The sequence below is a fragment of the Nicotiana tabacum genome, chromosome 1, assembly GCF_000715075.1.
Source record: "Nicotiana tabacum cultivar K326 chromosome 1, ASM71507v2, whole genome shotgun sequence".
Taxonomy (NCBI): domain Eukaryota; kingdom Viridiplantae; phylum Streptophyta; class Magnoliopsida; order Solanales; family Solanaceae; genus Nicotiana; species Nicotiana tabacum.
This window is the reverse complement of record NC_134080.1, coordinates 200,233,508-200,252,066: the sequence shown is the minus strand read 5'-3', so window position 1 is coordinate 200,252,066 and position 18,559 is coordinate 200,233,508. Positions and strand designations below refer to the sequence as shown.

At 37.5% G+C, this 18,559-nt stretch overlaps 1 protein-coding gene across 8 annotated transcripts; it reads right to left on the bottom strand.

The window, feature by feature from the left end:
* Window positions 1-4,635: 4,635 nt before the first annotated feature.
* LOC107787500 (uncharacterized) lies at window positions 4,636-14,516 on the bottom strand. 8 transcript variants are annotated; one of them, XM_075255788.1, is made up of 7 exons: window positions 14,321-14,509; window positions 12,543-12,672; window positions 8,264-8,642; window positions 8,052-8,178; window positions 7,674-7,961; window positions 5,396-5,503; window positions 4,636-5,257 (listed from the first exon to the last, which is right to left on the bottom strand). In XM_075255788.1, the coding sequence occupies exons 1-7, from the start codon at window positions 14,357-14,359 to the stop codon at window positions 5,216-5,218; spliced, it is 1,113 nt and encodes a 370-aa protein (XP_075111889.1). In that variant the 5' UTR covers window positions 14,360-14,509; the 3' UTR covers window positions 4,636-5,215. The 8 variants fall into 8 exon arrangements, with proteins under 8 accessions (XP_075111889.1, XP_016464572.2, XP_016464573.2 ...); XM_016609086.2 differs by having other exon boundaries at window positions 4,636-5,238; XM_016609087.2 differs by having other exon boundaries at window positions 4,636-5,238; window positions 12,618-12,672.
* Between the last annotated feature and the right edge of the window lie 4,043 nt (window positions 14,517-18,559).

Here is an 18,559-nt window from a genome sequence, read left to right as displayed (position 1 = left end):
ACCCAAATTAAATTCACATATATATTTCACTTGTAAATGGGATCTTCTAACAGACAACATAAAGATCACACAACTCTAGAACACTTTGCAGGAGATAACCCACCTGTTTCGCCTTAACTAACATTTATGTATACCTTTAACCATCATAAACTGTACGCAGTCACTTAGTCTTCCTGAGTCTGAACTCATACCGCAACATGAATTTTTTTTTTACTTCACTCACAACTGGGAAACATGAAAAGATTCTTCACATGCCTATAACTCGGGGCTATACCTCAAATCAAGATGGAACTCAAGCACCTAATAGTTCTTCTATCCTCCAGCAGACCCTTCTTGTCGTTTCCAAATCATATGAATACATCTCGCAGTACTAACATACTTATCACATAGTTACTCAATCGTCAATTCCACTAATAGGGACAATACCGAACATATAAGTTCAAAACACTTGCTCACACAATCAGCACCTCAATGCTCAAGCCATAGGCAAAGATCCGGCCTCAAGTCCTTCAGACTGGTCTAACATCAACTTACAGAGATCACACATCGCCCCTCGATCGAGAAATCACAAACCATCAAGGCACATCTAATACTGAGCACTCATGCGTGCATACGAACGCGTGGAAGGAATTCAAAAAGTTACATTTCAAGCTGAATAAAAGGACGCACGATAAGAATTCAAGAATGTGAAGTTTTTCTAAAGGTTATGCAGCCTCTGGTGGATAAATACAAACGTCTCCGTACCGATCCGCAAGACTCAACTAAACCTGTTCATGACTCGTGAGACCTATGTAACCTAGACTCTGATACCAACTTGTCACGACCCAAATCCCGACCCAGGTCGTAATGGCGTCTCTCGTGAAGACAAGGCCAGCCAATCTAACCCAACTCGTCCTTTAAAACAGTAATTTAACACAAATATAGCATAAATATGGTTTAATAGTACCAAATAGCAGAAAGTATGAATAAGAAATGCGGAAATCTAGCCCGACACAGCCCTAACCGGGGTGTCACAAGTCACGAGCATCTACTAGGGTATAAATACAACTGAAAGCCTAGAGTGTACAAATACAGACTAATGAAATGAGGAGAGAGAAAAGCAGTCCTGCGAACACCGACAGCTACCTTGCTAAACCCTAATGACTCTGCCTCCGATCAACCAAAACATACCTGAATCTGCACACATGGTGCAGGGAGTAATGTGAGTACTCCGACTCAGTGAGAAATAATAATAAATAAAGACTAAAGGCAATAAATCATGCAGAAACACAAGGCATTCCATACTAAAGCAGTAAAATCACTTTAAACAGTAAAGTAGTGAGAAATCAAGTGAAAATCCCTTATTTTTTTCCAACAAGTAAAGCAAGTAGTTTACAAGTGAGTAACAAAATGATGGAAATGTAAACAGCCCCTCGGGCAAAACATGTACAACAAACCGCACCTCGGGCATAATATTAACAGAACCAGCCTCTCAGGCTCAATATCAGAATAGTGCCAGCCCCTCGGGCTCAATATCAGAACAGTAACAGCCCCTCGGGCTCAATATCAGATCAGTAACAGCCCCTCGGGCTCAATATCAGAATAGTACCAGCCCCTCGGGCTACCTCACAATCACTCATATCAGCCCCTCGGGCATAGTATCAATCACTCAGAACAATGGGTACCCGCGCTTACTATGGGTGTGCAGGCTTCGGAGGGGCCCCTTACGGCCCAAGTGCTATATCAAGCCACCTCGTGGCATCATCACTCAGCATATCCTCACATCACTCAAGCCACCACGTGGCATATACAGTATCTCAGGCCCTCGGCCTGACATCACTCAAGCCACCGCGTGGCATAAATAGTATCTCAGGCCCTCGGCCTCAAATCACTCAACATATCCTCACATATGGCCCTTGGCCTCACTCAGTCTGGAAATCATCATAAGCCTCTCGGGCATTTGTAAAACAGTAGCTCTCAGCCCAAAATATCATTTAGAAATATCATTTGAGTTTATTTTAAAAAACTGAGTAAGAGCGGCTGAGTTTTGTAAATCAGAAGATATCAACAGGACTGAGTTTAAATATAAGTCAAAACAGTGAGGAAATAGTGATAAAAATTCTGAAGGATTCAAATAATTGGCACGAAGCCCAAGTATGGCAATCAGTCCAAATCATCATGATAACAAATAAGTTTCAATCAAATATGCATAAAATCATCAATCGGGATGGACCAAGTCACAATCCCCAGTAGTAAAAGACCTCGCGCTCATCATCCAGCATGTGTCTCACCTCAATATAGCACTACGATGTGTAAATCCGGGGTTTCAAACCCTCATGGCATCATTTACAATCATTACTCACCTCGAACCGGCTAATCCTCTAGCTCGCGATGCCTTTGTCTCTCAAATCGACCACCGAATGCCTCGAATCTAGCCACAATAATTCGATTCGGTTAATAAAAATTATAGGAATTAATTCCATATGAAATTCTATATTTTTCATTAAAAATCCGAAATTGCACTCAAAATTCGCCCGTGGGGCCCAGATCTTGGAACCCGACAAATGTTACGAAATATGAAACCTCATCTAACCATGAGTCCAACCATACAAATTTTTCCAAAATCCGACAACAATTCGGCCTTCAAACCATCAATTGTTATTTTCAAATCCCTAGGTCCAAATTCCCGATTTACACCTCAAAACACGTAATCTAGCCGGAATATTCAATGATAATTCAATAATATTGACTAACAATGATCATAAGGGATATACCTCAAGAATTACCGTGATTGTTCGCTCAAAATCACCCAAAACCCGAGCTTGGAAGTCAAATAAAATGAGAAAACTCGGACTGCTGGACTTAAAACTGTCCGGAATTTCGGGGGTACTATTCATACGTTTTTACTGTTCACGTGTACTATTCATGTACTGTTCACATGTTTTGTACACGGGTACTATTCACGCAGGTGCGGTCACTGTTCACACGTGCGAAAAATGCAGAAATTGCCCAGAAAATTGCAGCAGCTTTTCTTTCACTAAAAAGGCTCTAACTCCATCATACGAACTCGGAATTCGATGATTCTTATTCCTATGAGTCACAGACAATAATACAAACATAGTCTTTCAGTCTAAACTCAATTCGGAGCTCATTTTCTCAGCTCAATACCCATTTTTCTCGTTAAATAATTAACTTGTGTTTCGTGTCAAAAACTCAATCGCGACTTGATGAAATTAGACCAAACTTTCCAGATCAGTCCTATACTTCATTATCAAAATTCCGGAAGTCTCGAAATCAAATTTCGATCTCTAGAACTAAAAATGGACCTTTGGATCATTACATGTTTATGCTCAAAACGGCAAAATCTTCCAAAAACTCTTCCAAAACTTATCTGAGCCTCATGGGACCCCAACCAAACATGCTAACACACCCCATGACATCATTCAAACTTGTTCCAGCCTTCGGAACTCTGAAAACAACATTAAAACATCGAATCACCCTCGGATTCAAGCCTAAGAATTCCAAAATTTCCATATTCCAAATTCGATCAAACAGTCTAACAAACCTCGTCCGAATGACCTGAACTATTGCACACACATCCCAAATGACATAATGAAGCTACTGCAACTTCAGGAATTCCATTCCGACCCCTATATCAAAATATCGCCTATCAACCGGAAAACGTCGAAATCTCAATTTCGTCAATTCAAGCCTAAACCTTCCACTGCCATCCAAAATGCATTCCGATCATGTTGCTAAGTTCTAAATCACCTAACGGAGCTAACCAAACCATTAAAATTCAAATCCGAGATCAAATACAAACAAGTCAAATCTTGGTTAAACCTTTCAAATTTCAAGCTTCAACTGAGAACTGTTCATCTAAATTCATTCTGATTAACCTGAAACCCAACACCAACGATTTACATAAGTCATAATACACCACACGAGGCAAGTCATGCCCGAGAACTGGCGATCAAAGTGCAAAAGCTCAAAAGGACCGGTCGGGTCGTTACAAGAACAAAGCAGAGTTTACATTTTGAAGAGCAAAGCTGCAAGATTGCTTAACTAAAATTTATTTGACTATGTCTCTGTATAAGTAAAAATAAATATGACACGTGAAATTATGTGTGGCTGACAAGGCATATTATGTGGATCACTAAGAAGATGACAACTGGAATATTACATTAAAAGATGCACGAGTTACAAGAGGTACGAGCAAATAACTCACGAGATGAAGGGATGTAGTTGCTCGAGTCTAAATCATTCAGTAGATACAGGCTGAATGAATCAAGACAGTAAGAAGAGGAATCACTACAAAAAACAGCATTTAACGACGACCCAAATCCGTCGCTAAATAGCCTTTTTCCGTCGCTAAGCAGGGTTAGCGACGGATTAGCATTTGTTGCTGATTTGCTCGTTGCTAAGCTATTTGCGACGGAAAAATGGAATCCGTCGCAATATTAGCGACGTTCTAGCGTCAAACACTATCCGTTGCTACAATTTGCGACAGAATTTCTGTCGCCTTATTAAAAAATTGTGTTGCTAAATTCACAATGCATTTCGTCGCTGGCATACTTTTGCGATAGAAAGTCGGTCGCTAATCCGTCGCCAATATTTTGAGACTCATTTCAGCTTTTCATTTGGCGACCAAAATCGTCTGTTGCAATCTGTCACAGTGTTATTTTATATATTTATTTTTGTTACAAAAAATATCCGTCGCAATATCCCTAAAACCAACAATAAAGTTCAAAACAAAAAGCTTCCAAACCAAGAAGGTGCAAATTATCCCTAACACCAATAATAAAGTTCAAAACAAAAAGCTTCCAAATACGAGGCTTAGGGGTTAAGGTCATCATCTGAAACCGATGGATGAACCCCATGAACAGTAGCAGTAGGAGGAGCATGAACTGTTGGTACCACATCTGATGGGCGGTCAGTAGAAGTCAGTGAGGGTGACGAAATCATTTCACGCACCCACTCAGTCAATACTGGATGCATATGATCAGTTAGCACAGGAACTATGTGCTCTGTTAGTGTAGGAATCAAATGCATCACTAACTCATCTAGGTTCAATGTTGATTGAGCACTCGAAGGTGGTATTGACGATGAAGCATCTGATCCAGAAGAGCCACGAAGATTCGGTCCATAGTAGCATTTTGCTTGAGATCTAAGACCATATACTCTTCTCTTCTTTTCCCCTCCCGCGGCTTCATAATACGCTTTCCATTGATCAATATCAGATTGAGTTTTTGTTTGTTCCTGTAATATTTCTTGATACCTTTCTTGTAAAAGAGGTGTAATATGTAGTGAAATTAAAACGGTTAAGAATGTTGAGCATTTAATTAACCAAAAGAGAGGATACTTTTCATACTCTTTTTACATTGTAGTAAATAAGTTTATAAAATATTGGACTTACATGAACGATTCGAGCTTTCTCATCAAGAAAAGATTTTCCATCATGCCCATGTGTATGGACGTACAAATGTAATTCACTTGGTGTTGGGTCTCGACCCTTTTCAACGGCCTATACAAAAAAAATTATTTTTAAAAGGATGAAAATATTACTATAGTAGAACCAGAAGTTTTGTCACACGTCACTGTTAATTCCAACTATGAAAAATACACGTCACTGTACAAAGACAAATTGAGTAAAGTAAGGTTCTTCAATCTCCTGAATAGGTTTTGAATACAGAAAACTATTGAATTTGAGGCATGTACGATAAGCTAAAAGGAGAGTTCCCAAAGGCAACCTGGAAGATACTGTTATGCAATAATCAAAGTAGTCCCAAATGGATATTCATAATGTATTTAGTTATCTAGAAAAGACTTTTACAACAGAGACATGCTAAGTAAATGGGGCAGCAACGTAGTATAATATGCCCACTATGTGAAGACGTAAGGGAAGACCATAACTTATGTTCTTTTAATGCTACTATTCAACAAACATATAAAGGAAGCTGTTGGTATGGCAGAGCATCAATAGAACTGTAAAAGGATATAGAGATGAAATTGAATGGACCATATCACATGCAAATGAAAGGCGCTTTCAATCCTCATACACAGGTTGATACTTGCTAGAACTATCTACCACATACGGCAGGAAAAGAACTGTAGAGTATTTTAGCAGACTTAAAGGGTATTGAAGATATACCAGACTGATCGTGCAAGAGGTACATTGTAGATTGCTGAATATACAGATTCAATCGCCTATACTAAAGAATGACAATTTGACACCAAAAGCAGACACCCGAGACAATACTTCAAATGATTCAACACCGCAGATATACTTCAAATGGAGAACTCACTGACCGCAACTTCTAAATTTATTTCTTTGTCATCAATTCTTCTTGTATAACAAAATAACTATATCTTCATTTTGCCTGCGCTATTATATTGTATCAGCAGAAATGGCAACTTGTGCAAACACTATATATGGGAATATTAGAGTTTGCTGTAACCAGAAAAGAGTTTAAATTTTATACCTCAATGCTGTAAGAAAATATTATTTACAACACCTATTTTTATTGCTTACTCCGGACTACTATGAATATCTGATTGAGATCATTAAAGAGAATGCATAACAACAAATTAAAAGCTTTAGAACAGCATTTGAGTTATTTCACCCGCACAGTAAAGGGATAATGACGAACATACAGGTTTTTTTTAGAAAAATGCATAGAAATCACTAACACTGCTCTGCTACATTAAACTAACAATCTTCTCATAAAAAGATAAGTATTGGAAGGCACTTATCAAGAACTTGAACAATGTCCAAACAATACAGATAATTACTTATGAGTATAGCCAATAATCATAGTGTTCCAAGAAACTAAATCTTTGTTTGGCATTGCTTTAAAGATCATTTCAGCTGAACTCATATCACGAGCCTCAGCATATCCATTAAGGAAAACATTATAACCAGTAATATCCTCAGGCATATGATTAAAAATTACACTAGCTTTTTCTAGTTCACTTTTTTGTATAAAACCAACAAGAAGTGAAGTCCATGTTACCACTGTCTTCATTTCTATCCTATTGAACAGTTTGTTAGTTGATTTCATATCTCCAAACTTAGCATACATATCAATCAAACCATTTCCAAGATTCTCACTAATGCATATCCCTTTCTTTATTACATACAAATGAATCAACTTTCCTATACCAAAATCACCCGTTTTCAAGCACGATGAGACAAATCCAGGAAATGTAACCGAGTTAGGCTCAACCCCGTATCGACACATCTCATTGATTACACCAAGAACCTCATAAACACAACCATTTTGACCAAGATCATCAATGATCACATTCCAAGAAACAATATTTGGTTAAGGAATTTTATCAAACAGAATCATGATCTCATTAGACAAACCAAAACTAGCATACATATGTAAAAATGAATTTACTATATGAAGGTGTAACATATGTCCAAATTTCATTACTGAACAATGCAAGGCTTCACCAAAAAAGTACTCTTTAGTACTAGACAAAGCTTTAATCACAAAAGAAAATGTATAATTATTATGAACAAAACCATAATGCAACATTTTAACATAAGAACTCACTGCTTTACTTGGATTAAAACTATAAGCATAACCCCTAATGAAAGCTAAGGTTACTATAAGCAATTCTTAACACCAACAAGAAGAAATTTTAAGTTCAAAGTTGCAATAAAGTTAAGGTTGCGATATACTTACAAGTCTCTTGCAATACTCCCCAATGGAGACAGAGCCGCCTGTGTGAGTCCCGGTGGAGACTCCACCCCTACCGCCACGACGATTATTTGCATTTATTTCTAACTTTTCAACACACTTGGGATCTTTCCAAAGTTGTTCCCAACTTTCCCACACTTCTACTGGAACACCTCTTGGCCTAATTTTTTTAGTTTTCATTTTGGAAATGATATCTTTGTACCTTATTGATGCCTTATTCTCCCATTGGCTCCTCACTGCACTATCAATGGAAGAGTACAAATAGAATTTCTTCTGAAATAATTTTATAAAGTAATAACATTAATATCTTATTTATAAGAGTTAATACACTTCCTAAATTCATTATATAATGAGAAGTTATACCTTGAATTCTCCCCAATAAAAGTTTTGTATCTCGTCAGAGACACTTTTCCAATTGATTCCATTGTGATCAAGTTCATGCTTGAAAGATTTAAATATTTTCGTCGAGCATAATCCACTAGGTTCTAACCTGAAAAAATTTGAAGACAATAGTTGAAGGGGTATCATAAATCAAAATTTCTATATAAAAAATAATAGTAAAAATATGGACTAACCCTGTAGGAGCAAGAGTAACAAGTGTCCGCTGCCCGTGACTACTGGCACACTCACCTTCGCCAATTGTGTTGCTTTGAGTAGATATGCCCTCACCTATTGGGTTACTCTGATCAGGTGTATTAGGAGATGATTCAGAATGGATAGTTGGGGTACTACCATGACCTGATGTTTGAACGGGTGTCATACTGCTAGGAGCTAAAGTTTGTACTTGATTTATGTGATTCTGCCCAATAAAAGAGCTCGTACCACCTTGTTGAGGACTGATTATGGGAATGGGAACAGAAGGCATATTTGCACGAATAGTAGAATTACCCCTACCCCTAACTGAAGACTTGTCTCCACGAGTTATGCTATCTCTGCCTCTCCCTCGAGTCATATCTACAAAAAAATTACATGTAAGCAAATTAGAGTCATAAATTGGTATAAGTCAAGAATTAAGTCCCTGCAAACAGAAAACATTGGTATAAGTCAAGAATTGGGCCAAAATTACTGCTAGATTTTTTAATTTTATATTAAGTGATAAATTTAGGGAAATGAGTGAGAAGTTAGACATCAAAGAAAAGCAATAAATATAGATATATTCTTGCAGATAGCATTCAACTTAGATTACAACAAACAAAACATAGTAAGATACATCAACATATTTTTAATTAACACACTAGTCACTATCTATTTCTTCTACAAAATCTTCCTCATCATCCTCTGTATCTTCCATTTCATACTCTTCCTTCTTCTTCTTCAATTTCATGATGATCTAGCAATAATTCATCATCAACATCCTCATCCATTTCAATTAAACCCCCATTTGGATCATGTAAGAGTATATTTTCATCAACGACAATGTTCATATCTATCACATAATCTTCAACTTCTTCAACTTTGAAGGGGAGATTCGCATATGAAATTGCCATCACTTCCTCATCGGGTAATTGAACAACATGCCGAGGTTTAACTTTCAATACAGCTAACCAATCCTCCTTGTCCTTTCTCTTGCTAGGATAAGGAACATAACACACTTGAGTTGCATCGCAAGAATAAAAGGTTCATATTTTTTATATCGACGGCGATGGTTAATATCCACCAATTTGTATTGATTATGCTTTTTAACACCAACATTCATCGTTGGGTCAAACCATTCACACTTGAATAATACAATATTCTTTAAAGGTTCTTCACGGTATTCTACTTGTATAATCTCTTGTATCCGACCATAGTAGTCACCAACATTTGGATCCGATATACAAACTCCACTGTTCATTGTTGATCTTGCGCTACAATGACTTTCTATGTGAAATTTATATCCATTGACAAAATACATTGAATGACATATCGCGCTTATCAATGGTCCATGAGCAAGGCTACGCAAGAATGCATTCTCAATATGGTTGCTTCGGACCTATTTAAAAAATTGTGAGACTTAGTTAAATTTAACAAGTCAATTTATGTACATTATTGTATAAAAGTAAATTATTGTTTGAGGTTTACATATTTCTTGAACCATATAGAGAAATATGTTTCGAGATTCTCATCTATTTGATCCTGAGATAGATTTGGATATTCTTCTTGTAAACGTTCCACGTACATACTTCATTGCAACAAAATAAGTTAAAATTAGTGCTTTTGCTATATGAATATTTGTTATATTAAGCAAGTATAACTTTCAAATGTTACCTTACAAATGGCTCAACCTCTTTACAATTTAGTAGAATGTAAGTTTGGGCAGCCTTGATTTCTTCCAAGGCTAAACTCCTCTTTTTTGTTTCTCCCGATAGTCGACCTGGATGTGTAAATATTGATAAATTTCCTTTATGATCTTCCACAACACCACCATCATCATTCCGGTCCACATTATGATTACGTGTAATGACATGGGGCTCAAAATAATGAGAAAATAATTGTGTTGACTCTGTCATCAAGTATGCTTCACAAATAGATCCCTCAACACTAGCTTTATTCCCAATCATTTTTTTCAAACTTCCAAGGTACCTAAATAGATAAATGAATAGCCGTTAAATTAAAAAGTCATGTGTAGCATATTTGTCACTATTATGACATAGAAGTTTTAAATTTACCTCTCAAAAGGATACATCCATCGATATTGTACAGGTCCAGCAATTCTTGCTTCATATGGCAGGTGCACGGGCAAATGTTCCATTGAGTTAAAGAACCCCGGTGGAAATATACGTTCCAACTTACACAAGATCTGTGGGATGTCTATTGCTAATCTCTCCATGTCAACCACTCGTAGAGTGGTCGAAGTAAGATCTTTAAAAAATAGGCTCAATTCTGTAAGTGTCTGCCACACATTACTAGGAAGTAGTTCACGAAAGGCAATAGGCATTAATCGTTGCATGAACACGTGGCAATCATGATTTTTCATGCCAAATAACCTAGACTAGTTCGTCTCTAGACATCGACCCAAATTTGAAACATACCCATCTGGAAACTTCAAACCTTTCACCCAATTAAATAAGATATCTTTTGCTTCATTGTCTATTGTATATGCAGCTTTGGGATATTTTCCACTAGCATCCTTTGCCAACTGAGGTCTATCGCAATAGGTTAGCATATCCAAACGTGCTTTGGGATTGTCTTTGGTTTTGTCTTTAACATTAAGAACTGTGTTAAATACATTATCAAAGACATTCTTTTCAATATGCATGACGTCAAGATTATGCCGAATCATGTTAGAACTCCAATAAGGCAAATCCCAAAAGATGATTCGCTTTTTCCATCCACAAGATTTACAGTCTCGAATTAACTACTTGTGCATCTTCCTCTGTTACTTTTCTTAGCCCTAACTCACTAATTTAGTTCAAAATTTCCTCTCCCGTTCTAAGTGCTGGTGGTAGCCTTTTTACAGTCTGACCTTTAAGAAAGTTTTTACGATCTTTCCTAAATGGATGATGTTGGTCAAGAAACATTCTATGACTATCAAACCAAGTTATTTTCCCACCATGACGTAATCTAAAAGATTGTGCTTCCTTCATACAATAAGGACATGCTAACTTGCCAGCAGTACTCCATCCTGATAACATAGAATAAGCTGGAAAGTCACTTATTGTCCACATCAAAGCCGCCCTTAATTGAAAATTTTGCTTTTTTGAGATGTCAAATGCTTCCACACCTTCTTCCCATAACAAGGTCAATTCTTTTATTAGAGGTTGTAGAAAAACATCTATTTTTTATTTAGGATTGGTTGGCCCTGGAACAATGACAGTTAAGAACATGTACGCCTCTTTCATACACATCCAAGGAGGTAAGTTGTATGGAGTGATAATCACTGGCCACGAAGAGTATTTTCTTCCTGATTGACCAAATGGTTGGAAACCATCAGTACATAATCCCAGCCTCACATTCCTTGGTTCAGCAACAAAAAATGAATGAGTTTCATTAAAGTGCTTCCAAGCCTCAGAGTCTGATGGATGACGCATTACCCCCTCCTCCTGTATATGCTCATGATGCCATCTCATGTCACCGGCTGTAGCATGAGATGCATATAATCTTCGTAATCTAGGAATCAAAGGAAAATTATCATCCTTTTATAAGGGACTAATTTCCTCTTACAAGAACCAACACGACGTTTAAACCTCTCGTAGCCACAAAACTTGCAAGATGTGAGGTCTTCGTCGTCACCCCAATACAACATACATCCTGAATTATAACAATCAATCTTTTCAACCGGCAAACCCAAGCTACGCACTAGCTTCTTGGTTTGATAATAACTTTCAAGCATTATGTTATCTTCAGGTAAAGCCTCTTTCATCAATGGCATCATTTGGTCATATCCCCTCTGTGATAAAGTGTTCTCCATTTTAATGTTTAACATCCTAGAAACTACTGCGAGTTGAGAGAGGGAAGAACCAGGATACAATTCTATACCAGCGGCCTTTAGCAAATCGTAAAACCTTTGAGACTCAGGATTAGGCTCCTCTTCCATTGAAGGATTAGCCTCGTCCTCCATTGAAGGCTCAAAATGATGAGATGACTCAAATTCAGTATTACTATAAGATTGCCAACTAGAACCCTGACCAAAGTTGGGTCCAGCTGCATCTAAAACCATTTGTCGGTATGGATTGTCATATCCTAATGCAGGTTGAACACCACCATGTAGATCACTGCTAGAAGACGTCACACCAGTCACATCTTTTTCCCCTTGATACTTCCAAACAGAATAGTTTTCAACAAATCCAAATTTAAAAAGGTGCAATCTAACAGTTTCAACATCCATGTATATAATGTTGCAACATTTTTTACATGGACATCGAACATTCTCACCACTTATGCGATTTCGCTGAGAACGTGCAAACAGGAGAAAGCTATCCACGCCAGTTACAAAATTAGAATTTATACCCCTCGTCCATCCAACCTCTCGTACATCCAAGCACGCTCTAAATGATCCATGTTCCTATTTAATATAGAAACAAAACAGGATAATCAAACTTCTTTTTTTCTACGAGTAAGATAATAAGAAAAGAAATCGGGTGTCAACAAGCAGATCCTACACAGCTCGACATAATAGAGGAACAAAGTAATAAAATGGAACAGAAGCACAAATAAAGAGACTAAGAAAGGGTTATGGCAAAAAATATTAAGATGGAGCAAGAAGTGAACTAAATATACATTCATTGCTGTCAGTTCAAGTGTAAGCTAAATTAGCATTTCTCAAGAATAAGTCCAACATCTGACAGCATGTAGCCCATGAGAGCTCATATAAACTAGGAGTTTCTATATTATATTTCTAACATTGTAAAATGATACTCCATTTCATGTACTAGAAATTGCCCCAGTAATATTCCGGATAATTCAAATCCCATTACGAAACTGTACATGTCGGAAAAAAAAATTAAGAAACTTTGACGATTATGTTAATAAACGATAAATTATAGTATACATTTTTTAGAACCACATCTTTTTGATTTAAATTCTTGTGAAAATCTAGTAGCAAGAGAAAGAAGAAAGAGACAAAGAGACATAAACTATAACTGATAGAATAATAAATTGTTCTTTCCATTAGCTAGGGGGCAAGTTTTGAATATTATCAAGGAAAGATGCCATAAATTTTCCACTTGGGAAAATAAATTTGAAGACCATAACCTCTAGTCAGCATAGAAGCGCGTCAGATGCGGGACATTAGCACTAAAGTTTAAAGAACAAACCTTAGGTTCTGGATCTAGAAGATTGACATCAACTAGGTGTTCAATCCAGCTTGAACCCAAAGCATCATCATCGTTAATTTTAGTACTTTTAGTACTCACAGTAGTGCTCCAAAAAATTACAAGTCTTTAACCTCCCAAAAATGTTAATTCAACACTTTCCAGCAAATAGAGAGTACCCAAATACAGAAACATAGTCTTGCTAATTGTAAAACATATCTGTTACAATCTACAAACCTTAGATTCACGTTGACTACTGATTTTTGCTGTAGTATCTGCCCTTACAACCTCACTGGCAGAGAAATAGTGAGCAAAAGAAAAATAAATTTAAAAAAAATATAATGAATAAATATTTGGAGAAAAACATACTCACAGAGAAACACATACACATTTGCTACAAATTGGAGAGACACATACACATATAGAAACACATACACACAGAGAAATCTATTAGTTTCATATATTATTGGAACACTCACATAAGAAAAAGGCTTCTAAGAATGGGACTTGATCCGGTAACTCATAGCCCTCGTCTTGATTTATTAGACTTATCATCCCTCCTCAACTCTACACAATTTAACCTTTCAAGTTTATTTGGACTACAAGCATTTGCAAACCCTCAACTCTTGACACTAATTGCTACAACCCTTTTTACATCCCATACAGAAAATCCAGAAATTTTATTACAAAAACAACTTCAAAAAATCAATTTTTGAACACACAAATACAAAACCAAGAACTGTCTCAAGTGTTGTTCCAAAAATTTAAAGAAAATCAAATTTTAAATACCCCAATAGAAAATCATACTTGATAATATACAAATCGGTGGCTTATCTTTTTGGTACCCAAAATTAGTACTAAGCATAAGAAACAGAAGAAGAAACAAAGCCATCTACAAACCTTAGATTCACTTTGGCTCGGAAGAAGAAACAAAGCCATCTACAAACCTTAGATTCACTTTGGCTACTGATTTTTGCTCTTGTTCTTGAAAACCCTTATCGTGTGTCTTCTACTAATTTTGCTCCCAGCTGCTTGATTTTGCGCTCTCATGTGTCTTCAGCGACGGATTAGCTACGGATAAAGTTCCGTCGCTATAAAATAACATTATTTTTCATTAAAAAATATATTAACGATGGAAATTTCCGTAGCAAAGAGTTTTATAATATTTTGATAAAGATATTAAGTCTAGCGATAAATTTTCCGTTGCTAAATCCATCGCTGTCATAAAATAAATTTTGTCGCTTACCTTTTGTCGCTAAATTCGTAGGTAAATTGAGGGCGCCAATATTTAGCGCCAAGAATTAGCGACTAATTTTCGATTTCGTCGTTATTCCGTCGCTATATTAGATACAAATTATTTTTTGGCTTTTTTTGCAACGAAATTATTATTCCGTAGCCAATCCGTCGCTAATCAGCGACGGAACACAATTTGTCGCTAAAATCCGTCGCTAATTGCTGTTTTTTTGTAGGGAATATTCACGAACCTCTAATTAATGAGGAAGAAGAATTGGAACCGTTACAGAATCTCCATAAACAGTTACTATTGCTAATCATAACGGTTCATTAATGTCATTAATGTTCATAATGATTGGGCCATAAAAGAGAGGAAACGTTACATTTGTAAATTCCTATATAAGGGAAGAGAATTTCACTTATAAAGGCATCTAAGAAAATATTGGAATATATTCACTTTACTTTTCTTCTTTTCTTAGACTTTGCAATCAGTTATTTGCTTACTTACCTTTGTTCTTTTCCTTTCATATAATTGGGAAAGTACGAAATTTCTTGGTTATAAGTAACCCGAGATCTTCTAATAATAGGCTATGACCGAAATATACATTTTTTGTTTAAACAAATTGGTTCTGTTACCGAGAATCTGATAATCGTTTTACTTTCCAAATTTATTTTTCTGTCAAACAACCATGTCGACTGCCAATGACAACAACCAATAAAACCAACAGAACCAACAGAATCAAAAAGAAAATGAAACTCCAATCTCTTCACCACAAAATTCTCCCCAACACTCCCGAGAGGGGTCACCTCAAAGATCAACATCACATAAGAATAATCAACAAGGGGACGATCAGACTGCTGAAGATGCATTAAAACAGCTAATTGCAGAACATGTCAACAATGCCCTTCAAAATTTCGTTAGTGGATTACCAACTGCACCACTAACTCCACCTCCAAACAACACTGCAACCATAGAGAATCCACGCTCAAGGCTTGCTAATTCAGGCATCGGAGGAACTCCCAGCGAATCTCACGATGGAAGGTCAGGTACCCCAAGTAATTTTGATTTACAAAGTTTAGTATTAACTTTGTAGAAGCATCTCATGAGCAGAATGATTGCATAAAACAGATACCTGGTGTGCCACCTATGATTAAAGGAATGGATATTGCTAAGTATTCTCAACAGCCCTAGAAGCCAAGTGTCGCTCCCTTGCTGATTCCAAAAATGTTTAAGATTCCTGATATTCTAAAGAATGATGGAACAACCGACCCACGAGATCATGTAACAGCTATTTACAACTAGCATAAAAGGTAACAATTTAACCAAGCAAGAAATTCAGTCGGTGCTGGTCAAAAAATATTGGAGAAACACTCACAAAAGGAGCACTAACATGGTATTCTCTTTTATTGGAAAATTCTATTAAGTCTTTTGCTGATCTTGAAGACTTATTTATAAAAGCACACTCGGGAGCTCAAAAAGTTGTAAAGAGGATAGAAGTCATCTTCAAAATAAAATAAGAAGATACGGAGCTACTCAAGGAATTTGTGGATAGATTTTAACGCGAAATGATGATGTTACCGCGTGTACCAGATAATTGGGCGGTCATGGCATTTGCAAGTAATTTAAATGAAAAAAGCTTAGAGTCCATGAGGAGGCTCAAGGAAAACTTACAAGAATTACCTGCTACAGCTTGGAACGATGTTTACAACGGGTATAGCACGAAGGTGCGGATAGAGGAAGATACTATCACTCAGTCACAGGGAGATGAAAGAACAAGTTCGAGATGACCAAAAACTAAAAAAAGGTCTGGTAAAAATAGGTACGGACCTTACATGGGACCTGAGGACGGGATTCACATTCTAAACATGAAAACCTGAGGTACAGTTCTAGATCAGGGACAGAGATGCGGGTTCATCATCCAAGTTTGGAAAAGAGCGAGATACGCAGGACAACAATGTTAATACAAAGGGAAAGATTGGTGATTACAGTTTCAATGTTAGTGTCACACCTCCTTTTTCCGCGCCCCCGAGGGGCGCAGGGGAGTTTTTTCCAATTAAAGGACAACCGAAACGGGATTGGTTTAATTATTTCAGAGTCGCCACTTGGGAGATTTAGGGTGTCCCAAGTCACCAATTTTAATCCCGAATCGAGGAAAATAATGACTCTATATTACAGTCTGCGTACCAGAAATCTAGATAAGGAATTCTGTTAACCCGGGAGAAGGTGTTAGGCATTCCCGAGTTCCGTGGTTCTAGCACGGTCGCTCAACTGTTATATTTGGCTTATTTATCTGATTTTTAATACAATTATGAACCATGTGCAAATGTTAACCTTTAACCGCTTTATTAATTATTATTATTAAGAAATGTAAACATCGCTTAAAAACACGTCTTTGGACTGCGTCACATGAAATGCACCCACAATCCGGAACGCATTTTTATTTGATGTTTTGAGATTTGGATTTGGGTCACATGAAATGCACACCCAAGTTTAAGAAAATAGATTATTAAACACGCGCCTAAAGAGACTATCGTGTTATTATTTTGGGAAGGCCGTGAAATTCGCTAAACGGCCCATCCCGAAATCTAAGTATTTAATACATATATTTTGTGAGGGCCCCGCAATTTGTCCCTTTTACTTGGCGAGGCTCGTCTCATTTTTATTTTTTATTATTATTATTTATTATTATTATTTTTTTTATATTTTTAAGGGATGCCATTTTTACGCTTTTAACCATACTAAACCTTACAACTTCTTTACAACTAAAATCTCATAACTTGTTAGAAGTTTAATAAAAAGATTTTTAGCGAATGAGTATTTCGGGAGTAGTAATAACATGTACTAATAATAATTTTTTGTTTTTGAACTAAGCGAAGGAAAGGACGAACAAATTAACGGCAAACTTGTGTCATAGAACAACTAGTCAAACTTAATTAAATGACATCAAATAAACAAGAATCACATAACGCAAAATGAGCAAAAATGCATACGATGAAAACATAAGCAGAAAATTATCATACCAATTTCTATATTGCATTTTTTGAACTTTTGACATAACATTTCCTTATTTAATGCTCGAGGTTTACTAACCTTTGAACCTCGGCAAACTTAGGACGACAAACACGATTCCGACGGAACTCAAGCCGGACCTCTCTGAATGAAGAACAACGACGGAACCTCGGACAGCGCCTCGACGTACCGGACCTCGACGAACCAAAGTCGACCTCGACGGAAAAACAGAAAACTCGGCCAAGCAAGATCGCAGCAACCCACCGCTGCTTGGAAACGCAGCTACGACTACCTGGCATGCAGCGATAGCTGCTCGTCGGACTGAAAATGGCGGACTGGTTCGTTAGAGCTAGGAGGAGGAGGGGTGGTTGCCGGTGTTTGGTGGTCGAAGGGACTGGGGCTGCGACGGGGTGGGTTGTTGACGTTGGTCGTGGTGCTGGGGTGACAGTGACGGGGGGGTCAGCTGGGTAGGTCAGCTGGGTAGGTTTTGGAAGTGGTTTTGAGGCGTCAATGGTGGTTTTGGTCGGTGTCGTTTGGGTGTGTTCGTTGGTGGTGTCGGACGGTGGTGATGGGGTGGTGTTTGGTCGTTGGTTATGGTGGCTGTGGGTGGAGGTGACGGGGAGGGGTCAGCTTGGCCGGGACGGGGTGGTGGTGTCCGGTGGTAATTTTGAGACGGAGAGGGTGGTTGGGTAACGCAGCAGCAGCTGCCGCTGCTTGACCTGGAACGAGGGTGGCGTTGGAGGAGTGGTTTCACGGTGAAAGGGGGGTTGTTCGTTGATGGAGGGGGGCTCCTTTTGTTCTTTTTTGTCCGTCGGGTTCTTTCTGCTTCTTCTTCTTAAGAAGAAGATAAACAGTACATGTTTTCTTTTTTCTTTTTTTTTCTTTTTTTTCCAAAT